The 12,108-nt window shown below is 40.9% G+C and overlaps 1 protein-coding gene across 7 annotated transcripts in view; it reads right to left on the bottom strand.

The window, feature by feature from the left end:
* The window catches only part of LOC126873807 (teneurin-a), a 703,125-nt gene that overhangs the window by 43,081 nt on the left and 647,936 nt on the right, over positions 1 to 12,108 (bottom strand). For all 7 annotated transcript variants that reach the window (XM_050635059.1, XM_050635077.1, XM_050635068.1 and 4 more), the window contains one exon: positions 4,250 to 4,530. In XM_050635059.1, coding sequence (XP_050491016.1) covers positions 4,250 to 4,530 — 281 coding nt within the window. The remainder of the gene's footprint in view (positions 1 to 4,249; positions 4,531 to 12,108) is intronic.

Below are 12,108 nucleotides of genomic sequence, written 5' to 3'. Positions count from 1 at the left end.
AATATCGGAAGAAACTCTTGTTTCATCTATTTCAACAGATCTGTCAGGTACGTTGTAATACGAGTTAAGAACTACAGATAGGTAGAATGCGAACGTAATGCATAGAAAACTAGCGAGATCATTGGACAGTAGATAATCCAGACAATGGTCAAACACTCTTGTAAGTAGACACGGCAAGAAATAGACAGACATTTACTACCACGGCGCTCTGAAGTAGAAACAACGCCCTATGGTCGGACATTTACCGCAGCTCCCTTAAGTAGAAACAACGCGCAATGGTCAGGCATACGTCGCGACTCTCTTAAGTGGAAACGGCGAGCAATAATCAGGCAATTCATTACGCTTTACTACGTAGAAACAACTAGCAATGATCAGACGCGTCACTACCATCGTATTGAATAACCTACAATCTTTCTACCTAAGTTTCCACGATTAACTTCTTTAATTCCTCCAAAGTCTAAATAAATATTTACACTGATAACTAAAGAAAAACGCTATTTTTACATTAATAATATTAACATAATAGAGCAAACAATTTCCTGTATAATACTTTTACTCGTACACAATTCTGAATGTGTGCTGCTAACATCTAAAATAACAAAACTGTACGATACACAGTTTTACCATGAACTATATATATCTAAGAAACAATACGATCAATCTCTAACTCTGCTTCCCTTCTTTCCTGCGAAATCCCCTTTATTCCACCTTCGAAAAGATAAACCGTAATTCCGGCACAACAAAGACCTTGACCGCGAGGGCTTCGGATTCAGGGATTTGTCGAGTCGGACCGAATGCAAAAACGCAATTTCGTCAGGCTACCGCATCACTACCGAAGGGAGCCAGTGTTTCGCGCAGATAACGAGCAGGCGTTAATTTCTCTAATCGGTTAGCCGGCTTTCGTCGTCCCTTTTTTCCACCGTTTCGTCGATGCAATTTTCGTGTAACCGTGCCGACTAAGCTACTCTTTCCCTGGATTCTTACCACTACGGACCAGTGCTACTCTTTGATCTCACGTTTCTTACGCCCCTTCACAACTACCGCGCGGAATAGTTAATCAGCGGAGGAGCCAGGAGAAACGTGGGTTGGAACTCGTGAAAGTTTTATTGCAAAGTGCTTGCCAGCTAGCTTTTAAGTGTTTTCAGTGCGTGTTATAGGTCAGTTTTAAGTATGTGGCTTTTCGCGTAAGCGTCTAGGTTGGACTCTAGTGGAGGATAGTTTATGCCGTAGATTCTCTCCTAGATATTTAAAAATAGACAAGGTAAAAATACCTTCTGTTGGAAATTATTCCTTCGAGCAATTATTTGTATAACTGATTTTTTGAATTTGTAAAATCTGTACACAGACATTCGTTATTATGATCGAGCAATCAAATACTTGACCATATTTTCAAGAAAAGTACTAAAAATATGTAATAAAAAGCGTAGATGCGAAATTCAGAGAGGTCAACGTCGAAACCATCAACTAATAAGTTGGAAGATAAATCGATTTATCCTTCCAAGTAACTGAGCCACAAAATCTACAATAAACACGACTATCAGGAGACAGAAAGAGGCAAAAATACGGTCTTAACTGCGCACTCTACATTTCACCATGGTAAGAAAGAACCGCCGGAGCCGCTCCCATTTGAGGTTAATGCCTATCGTGGAATGGAAGGATTTTCTTTGAATCGACCTCATAAGCTCCCGAAGATCCTAAATTTATTGCCAGTAAAACCTGATACGTATCGTCTGTACGTCTCAAAGTCGCAACTATGGTGACGGGCATCTTATTAACGGATAAAGATAAACGTCACTATAATCCCCTAGTCACGGCCAAATATTTTACGGCGGGCATATAATATTTCGTTCCAATTCGTATCTACTTATTTTATAAATAAAGTCCACAACTTTCGACTGCACTAACTATTATTATCGTTTACTTCATCAGAAATTATCTGTAAAATGCTATAACATATCAGAAATGTTATTCCTAACCTATTTAACCTCTGCCAATTAAATTGATTAAATTTTGAAAAAGATCAGCAACAATATACCTACAACCTCGTAGCAACTAAGAATAATATTATCACCTCTTTAAATTATGATATAAACATGTGAACACTTAATAATACCAAAACAGAAATTTTCGTCTCTCAATTTCCCTAGGTGTCAAAATCGAGCCGATATCTCCGCCGTTTCTCGCACGATCGATTCTCGCGTGACCGTTCAAGCTCGCCCTTTACACTCCCCCCAATGAACAACGAGGCAGAGAGAGAGAGAGAGAGAGAGAGAGAGAGAGAGAGAGAACATAGTGTTTCTCGAGGCTGATCATTATTGGCCGGAAACACGGGCCACGCTGTCGAAGCGCTTCCTCGCCATCGGTCGGCAATATTTTCACCTCTCCCCCAACCGGATGAAGGCAACCGCCGCTCGCTACTAAACGAACCATTGCGCTAGTAACGTTTACTGCGCGGCTCCGCGCGCTTCCTATCGAAGATCCGGACTTCCGTCGTTAAACGGTATTTAATTCGCCGGTGTATAGACCAAGGGAGAATATCTACGTTCGCTGCTAGATCTAGCAGCTTCCCTTTCTGCTCGGTGGAAATTAAGGCAGCTTTGTACAGCTACAGACTACAGTATTTTACAACTATATGATTTTCACTGAAAATTGTCACTGGGAAAAAATTCTTTAACATTGGAAGTTTTACTGAGAAAATAATGTCGTATACGTTGCTGCTAAATATTTTTACCTTTAAAAACCCAATATCAGTGGACAAAGAATAAACCAAATGAGACACATCCTCGCTTGCAAATGGGAAAAAGAACTAGATTTTCACCGATTAATGGTTTGATCAACTTTGACTAAAACATCCTGTTGAAAATAGAGAGGTTTTATCGAATGATTCACAGACAGCAGAATTTTATTGAAATATTATGTTAAAAAAGAGAATCGTCGTTTGGCGACAGAGGACCGGTGAATACATTTCACAGCGGGTAGGAAAATGAGATGGAATGGTACGGTTAGAAAAGCGGGAAACACCGTGAAAAATTTTCGATCCCTACCTCGTTTTGCGTCTAACAGTACCCATGCGAGTGATATAGAGCAGCAGGTGAAACGCTAGATGAATTTTAATTTCAGCTCTATAATCTGACAATTAATAATGATAATTTTAATAATAATACATACTTGGTAACAGGTCTGTCTAAACATGTGTCCATAATTTTGAAACACTCTGTATAAATCCTAACCTCCGAAAGTGGGGATGAAATATACTCGTTAAATATTAAAACTAAAATACTAACATATCATATAAAATCTTTTTTCTATTAAATTTTCCATTCTCTCTGACATCCAGTAGTGCCAACAATACACCGCAGTCTCAAGGAATCATTTTCATTAAATCGAAATTCAACGGAGAGGAGAAACTCTCGTGTTTCCGTCCGCAGCCAGATTATATATTGCAAGTTAGGCAAATCGAAGTCCAGGTGAATTTCGACCGAGCATCTCGTCTCCCTAACCAAATCTGCAACTTGATAATGAGTTATTGTAGCGTAAACTGCGGATTAACGGGCAGAAGGATTTTCCGGGCGGAGTGGCGATAAATTCACGGAGGCCGGCGTAAATAAGAGCTAGCTACCGACCGATCGTCGAACCCACTCATACATAATAGATAAATTAACTGTATTTTGATTCCCGCGCAGACGACCCTTTGATCGCGGCCATTTTCGCGTTACCGCGAACCGCACTGGCGAATTTCTCAGCATGCCTGTGCATCGATTCACCACAAACCAAATTCGAGTCCTCTGAATTTCCAAAAATTCACGATATGGTTAACGGTGAATTTCAATGGAATCGAACGACAGAACCTGGTGGAAAGTGCTAAACTTTTGATGCTTTTTGGTTTGGTGATGTCAAGGTTAGGTAACCTGATCGATTCACGATAGTTATAAAATAAAATAAAATGGATAAAACATATCTACGGTTTTTATTGAATATTGGTAAGAATTGATTTTACTCGTCTACTCAACATTGTTGCATTCACGACACCTAACCTCGAATTCGAGACCAATATCCTATATTGTGAATCATTATCAGTTTTCGTTTTAAATCCCATTCCCTGGCATCCAAATATCCCATTAACTTAATTTTCAAGGCAAACAAAAAATAAAATAAGAATGACGAGACATGGACGCTTTTTAAAATTCACGAGACTTCCCGTAAGCTTATTAGTTGATCGAATATTCCAGGTTATATTTTGTTTACTTACTGGCGAAGTAAGCCAGCATCGCTGTCAGCGCAACAGCGAGGAGGATCAGTGCGATCGAGAAACACTTCCAGGAGCATCTGTGCTGGCACCGTTTGTCGATGTGAAAACGTGACGGCGAATACGGTGAATAATGCGGCACCGCTGCAGCGCGAAGTGGAAATCCTGGCATTACCATGGCTTGACCTTGGGCGCCCACCGTGCCTGTACCACCATTTCCAGCGGCTGCACCCAAACCACCACCCAGAGAACCGACTGTCACCTGCTGCTGCGGCGGCGGAAGTCTGTAATAGAGACAGCGAAGAATCGGCATTATTACTTCGCAAATTGGCATTGTATTTCTAAGGTTATTTGTGTGGGTTAGAATTTTTAGTTTATATCAAATTTTTGCTTCAGTCCCACTTCTTTAATTGTATTAGTAAAGATATGAATCTGCATAAACATTGGCAGTCTAGTAATTAAATACTAGATTCAGTGTACATTATATAACCAACGTTGACATAAACGGTTTAATCTTTTAATAGTCTTAACAACACATGGGAGAATATATACCGTGTCAACCCTTTTCACAATACTCTTCTCCATAATCACAATCTGAATAATTCTCTCCTCCTACCAACCTAACCTATTATCATAGCTACTGTTAGATCACTGTGAACACCGATATCTAACACTCATAACGTCAATTTCCAAGTTACGCAATCCATTTGGTTGGTTATCCAGATTGACAAACAACTTTCATTAATTCAACATTCAATCAACAACACGCGACAGAGAAACAAGCGAAGAACATATTGTACCCATCGAATTCATCATGTCATCGAAGAAAGAAGATGGACGTCCAATGAAAGAAAAAGGGGGCGCGACCAAGCGCGCTTTAGTGGTCACGTGATAAGACAGCGCGTAAAAATCGCTCCTATTAACCTAGACGCGGTTGTATGGCACGTCGAGCACGCTTTTGGCCAGGCCACCTCTTCGGGGTGACATGTTAAAGCCGAGTCACGTCGAACCTACATCAAGGATTTTATTTTCATCACAGACGATATTTATCTTCATCCCCGTATCGAGAGCTAGCTCTCCATCGCTGGGTGAAAAGGGCAACGTCGAAACAGGGATTTAATACGGTTTCATGAACAAGTACAGGGCGATCCAAAGACGGTTTCCCGAATAAATATACATATATTCTATGATTTGAAACGATAGGTAAACTATAACGAAAGAAGACAGGTTAATAATCATTTTAATTTTGAGCTACATCGATGTATATTGTCAATTTTATAGGTTAACTATAGCTTAAATTGAAAGGACTTCTAGAAGTCTTTTATTTATTGAACTATATTGATGTTGATCTTTTTTCTCGATTATAATCATTTCGAAATGCTCTCTACTGAAACATACACTTTATTTAACCGCCAAAAACTCGCACCATGGACGACTCACCCAATATTTAACTTTTTTAGCGCGGAAAATTCCGTAGAAGAATAATGCCACTACCGTAGTCAGATGAAATCGGTCTAAGCGGCTACACGAACTTAACAATACCATCCCGGAGCGCTAATATTGAATTTTCTGCTTAAGATTCAGCCGAGCTTCCGACGATGGGCAGGTGTTGTAGCAACGGGAGGGAATTACATGGCTTGGAAACGGCGCGAATTGGGACATAGCCTGCTGGCCGCATCTTCGACTGTGGAAAATGGCGAAGGAACATTTGGATCTAGGACAAGCGGTTAATTTTCACGGCAGAAGAGATGAGACGAATCATATCGAAAATTTTGGATACTTGAGTTTAATTCCTATTCTTTCATCATCATCAGGGGAATTAGGGGAAGATCGAAGAAACTGCTATTTTCTTTAATTTCAGACTTGAGATTATTTTTCTATTCTTCCTTCCCTTTTCTTTGTTTGAATTTAACTGCTGTACGATACAAAGAGCTTACATACTGGAATAAAAGATCCAAAGATGTTTCTAAAACATTTGCTCGTTATAAAACAAGCTCGAGGAACTTCTCGCAAGCGCTGCAAAAGAATACTGGCAAAAAATTTATGAAACGAAATGTCAAAGGAATTTTCTGCGACAAAATCACCGGGTCACTCTCGGCCACTACATCATCACTTTTTTTATATCGACCTCGCCGGGACCGGGAAATTCTCGTGTTTGCCTGGCGAGGGATCATTAAGATGTCTCACCTTGCTCGCGTAACGTATCAGTTATTTAACAACGCTCGACAAACGCCATAAATAATCGCGCGCTCAGCTCTTGCCGCTTCGCGATCCTATAAACGTCTGCTCATATTTCCTCCGGCCAGGAAGCAATCAGGCACGACGCAAAGAGAGGACCAGAATAGAAAAAAAGAAGAACACAAGCAACGTAAATGTAAGAGAGTGAAACGTAGAAAGGAGAAGAGAGAGGGAGAGAGAGGGAGGGGGGGGGGGAAGAAAAAAAGGAAAATATCGCTGGCAGAGGTCCCGATGTCGGTGCTTTACCGACCGGGTGACAGAAGAAACGAGGAAAGGAATAGTTGCGAGCAATAAATATTGCTTTTTCTTTTGGGGATCATTAAGTTGAGAACAGACGGCGGCAGAAAATTAATTTACTAAAAGTATCGGCGGACTCGTCGCGGCCGGCAAAAACCGGCCGGCGAAAGAACTTTAATGGCGAAATAATGGGGGTCTTAAAACTTGGACGATGGCCAGTGACATCTTATTCGATCTCTGAATCGTCGTCTCGCCCAGTAATTCACCCTACGCGTCTCTAGGATCGTTGTGTTTATGCTCGTCACCGCGAGTCGTCCGTAATTTATTGCAAAAAGCATGTCGCTTAAAGAACTCGAATATGACATTCTATTCCCGAGATGTCCGATTCTTTTTCGATAAACGAATATTTTTTATCGTACAGGTTAAAGATCTCTCTATTATTCGAATCGGACTTATAAGTATATCATTTCGTGATAAAGATGCTTTACAGGCGAGTTTAGTCGTGTTACACGGCATCGTATCTCTGGATTTAATTAAATCTATTATAATACTAATGGAAGATTCCTGTACGCAGTGTGCACATCCCCGTATGATAATGACAAGGAGAAGTTTGACGAAACAAGTGAATTTTGCTGTATAACTAAGTTTCAGTGTGGTTATAGTCTCAATAACGTAGATCATAAATCTTTCTCTTGCCTATACAGTACTACTGTACATACTGTGTATATGGAAGAGTATATAATTATTGGAATCTTTGTAATATCCATATAACGAGACAATGAGTTAACAGGTTTTACAATATTTCACAAGATCCAACGCTTTCTCTCTCTCTCTCTCTCTCTCTCTCTCTGCCGTTTTAGACGAAAGCGTCGCTAGAATCGACTAAAGCAAAGGACCACGTTCGCAGCTTGAACATTTAATTGTCATCGGAAACGCAATTCCGTAACGCGCAGCACTAATCAACTCCCGTGGCGCGGATAAAGCTTTAATGAGATTGCGAACGCAGCGAGAGGAGAGTGAAGAGTGAGTAGCAGACGAGCGCGGCGAATTTTCTTCGACGGTGACAAATAAATACAGCTTAGGTTAAGAAGCTTCAGACAGCTGTACAGTCGTTTCACTACGGACAACCGGATTCCTGATTGCACGTAACGGACAAATGAAGCGAGGGGAGAGTAGCTGAAAACAAGATGAACGACTGCACCGAGGAGAAGAAGGGAATGGGAGACAGAGAGGGAAAAGCATGGCGGAAGAACGGAGTAAGCAGCAATTCGGCGTGTTAACGCTGTGGCCCCCTCTTCAAGCTGAGTTAATCCATTTGCGCGAGTAAATCAGTTAACTGAAATTGGGTTATATTTCCTAATCGATACGATGGATTAGCTTAGTCGTTGGTACATTCGGTGGATCCTCGATCACAGTCTGTGCATCATTTTTCCATTCTATCTTCCATGCTTCTATGGATACGATATGTGTTTTTGAAGTGATACAAGAAACGTCGCAAAATAATTTAGCAACTAAATTCACGCACCAGAGGGCGCAATTTCGTGTAGGGAGAATCCCGAGTAAACGAAGCTGAGCTTGAACAAAATTCCCTAGCCATTGGAGTCCTTCATGGCATCGCTAAAGTTTCTGCTTTTGTTGCAATCTTCCCCACCCCCCCCCCTTTCCTCTATCCCCATCATTTCTTCAATATTCTAATTCCAGGCACGTTCGACGTTTCAGGTACATCGTTCCAAGCTGCCGCGTGGTACATCCCTGTTTCCTCTCTACCATCGCATGTCCCGACGTGCGCTACCAACCGTTGAACATCCAACGGTGGCGTGCTAGCGCGCGCGGCTACGACACCTACACCGATTAAGCGAATTGACCGGCTGTCTGATATATTGGAAGTTAAAAGGGTAATTGCGGGTGGCGTTGCTGTCACATATTGAGTCGAGTGTTGTCTGAGTGGAAGATTGGAGCAGGCCCGAGGATAGGGCCGAGCGTGTGATCCAATTATGATGTAACGAACGCGTCGTTACTCGGAACACGCTCGATAACGAGACACCGAGTATAGGCTTTGAACCGTGGTCAGACATCAAACGTTCTTTTCTCTCGAGGTCCGACCACTTCGTTAAGACTTGTCCGTTCCTGCTGCCTTGACAATCGCGCGCGCCACGTTTTAAGAGTAAGAAGAGTGGGACAAGAGGATCGCGGAATATCAAGAGGATAAGGAAACGTTTTTGGTAAAGGCAGAGTGTTTAAAGTCGATCTTTTAGAAATAGGAGAATAAGTTAACTTGGTCCAGTGGATGTCAAATTATTGCTGTTGCAAACATTATATTTTATCTTATTTTATACGATTAAAACGGAGAACCGATTGAAGAGTATTCTTGTTTCTATGTGATGATCAAATTCGCTTGAAAAATAAAATTGTATCGTTTGATATAGTAATATTTAAAAGTGGCTTAGAAAGTAACAAACGTGACTTATTTATTTATTTGCTTATCAATGCAACTCGATAGATTAAATAGACTTATAATTCTCGTAACAATCGTTATTTTGATCCCTTTTCGCTAAGCTAGTAAAGAAACTGCATGCAAAGAAACGACAAGTCGGCTTTATTCACTGCGAACACGATCCGTGGAAACGCGACCGATCGTAAGGTTGGCGCGCATGTACAGACAGAAAGGGAAGACACGTCCAAAGAATTCTAATAAAAATCTGACACCTCAGGCGCGTTCTCGAAAGAAAGGTAAAGCGACACGAAGATCCGTAACCCGACGCAGGGGTCGTCGTCGCTTGAAATTGAATCGTACTTCCAGATGAAGAAGGAAAAAATAAGAAAGGGAAGAATTATGGTTACTGCTGCAACAAGAATAACGAGGTCCGCTCGTATGACGGAAGAAAAGCGAGATATTACCCTGCTTGAGATGAACAGCGTCTCTTACCTTATATTTGTAATTAAATAGTTGAACGAAACTTAAACAGATCAATTTTTTTTTAGAAATCTGATAACTTATATAAACAATTGTATAATGCTTGAGAATCAGCAATCAAAAAAGTAGATTATGTTGATTCTATGAATTAATTGTACATAATTGAGAAGGAACACGAGATACTCTTGTCAGAGATAATTGAACAACAGCACTGGAATGGTAATGGATACTCGTTATGGAGCTCGTTATACGAATTCAATCAAGAAATCTGGAAGTCTCATGCCATAGCATTCGAATAATTCACCTTTTCGGTTTAATATCCATCGTTCCCCTATTTAAGTGGCTGACTTAGCGGCACAAACTTTTACCAGCTATTCATTAGTGAGAGAGTTACTAAAAAACTTGCAGAATTAAAGGATTTTAATTACTCATTCTTAAAACACGTAGGTATTTTCCTAAACTCATTACCAACTTCAAAGCGATCAAAAAGTTGCAAATAGCAGTTTTCTTAAGATTCTATTGAAACTCTTAATAGTCATGTGGAAAGCAGATAATTACTATCCGAGCACATTAAAGAACATGTAAATCAACATTCGATAGCTGTATCAGCTAACAGCGACTCCAATCTAATTACATATTAATGTTGCTCTTGTTACATTAATTAGAAGCAACCTGTGGTACAACAGCATGACCACATTGAAATTATAATCTTAATTGGTCGATTATCGCGCTGGTAGCGCCCCACGTGACATAATTCGTAAACACAATCTCGCCTAACCTCCAAATCAACGAGCCTTGATTTCTTTACTTTCCCTCTGTAATAAAGGCGGTAAACTTAAGCTTAATAGATACGACGATGCTGAATATTCAAGGCGATTCCACGAGCAAAAGATCGAGACGTTACCATGACTTTAAAGGAATCTCCGGAACTCGCGCGTTCGATGACCTCGCATCGTTTACAGCCGTCATAGAGTCGGAAATCCCGCATGATGCAGTGCCCTTTGAATATTAATCTCACCGAGTAACAAGGAAACGCAACGACGGAAAGATCATTCGCTTGCGTATCACGGGAACGATCATTGTCGCTTGGCAAATAATTGGCCAACGATGACTCTCGGAATCGTTCTAAAGGTAAGGCGAAACTATGATTTGGTGTTTGGCAACTGTTGAGCACTTCATGACGCGGAAACGACATTGAGAATATTTGTGGCTCGAATTCTTAAAGTCGATGTTCTTTACTGTTGGTACGAGTTAGGCGAACTTGCTGGATTGCTTGTGTTATTTGGCTCGCGTATTTCAAACATTTGTCACTTTTTCTGGTTTGTATTTCGCGTGGAGTACAAAGGCAAAAGCTAGTGATAAAGACAATTGGCTGACATGATATATGAATGTAACGATAAAAAGAATGAGAATCTGTTAGGGGTTTTGAATTAGTATCTGTTTTTGCCAAATCACATATAAACTTTCTAATAAAACTGCCAAGTGAAAATTAAGTAACACAACCAATATGTAATAAATTTGAAGAGTCTTGAAAGTGACAGTTCAACGAAGTTTTAGCTTTTACAAGAAATCTACTATCACTGTGTTAACGATGCATAAAGACGAAAATGTCCATTCCGAAAATCACGTGTCATCGTTCCATGGTTCGAGGAACTGGCATAAAGGTTGGTTCGTAGGAGAGCTGTTCACGGTCAGTGGCTCTTATTAAGCTAGCGGATGAATCTTTAAACGGGTTCCATAGTCTCTCAGTGTCTCTCCGACAGTTGAACACGAGAAGCAACGGCGGCTAATGTCAGTCGCGACGTTATAAAATGTGACACCAGGCAGCTGCTGCGCGCTCGGTAATACAATCCCGCGTAAATCCTGTCTCTTCTTCCACGCCCTGTACCAGCTTACGTGGTTTATTGCTATCCGGCGTCGCGTTAAAAGGATACCGACTGTGAGCGACGAAGTTACTTGGAAATCGAATCCCTCGCGTTTATACACGTAGCCATTAAATCGTCTTACGCTAACCAAAAATGAGAAGCGTTTTGCGATGCGCAAAACGTTAAACGAGTGTTCTACGCATTCAACGTACAATGGCAAACAATTTAATAGTAAATATAAAAGGATAAGTTTTATTTTAACTAGGCTTCTAGGTTCTAATTAGGCAAGGCGAGTTAGATCGTCTTTCGAACTATCTCTTCGCGAAATGCGTTAGTCCAGTAATGATTTCTCGATCCACGAGCACAGCGCCACGTAGAGAGATAAAATCGCGTGGCACGTGAAAGGAATCCCCCCCCCCTCCCCTTTCACAGGCCGTGTTCCAAACGAAAATCTGATCTTTGTATGTCAAGCCGGGTTTACTGCGTGGACGAGTAATCTCCCTTCATCATCTATTGATATTTCATATTGTATTTCCCTGTCCCTCGAGTGCACGCCTATTTTCTTTTCAACGATGAACAGAGCTCGGATGTGAAAGAACTATGAAGTT

This window comes from Bombus huntii, chromosome 2 (assembly GCF_024542735.1).
Source record: "Bombus huntii isolate Logan2020A chromosome 2, iyBomHunt1.1, whole genome shotgun sequence".
NCBI lineage: Eukaryota > Metazoa > Arthropoda > Insecta > Hymenoptera > Apidae > Bombus > Bombus huntii.
The sequence above is the reverse complement of the archived record's forward strand: the minus strand, read 5'-3'. Positions and strand labels throughout refer to the sequence as shown.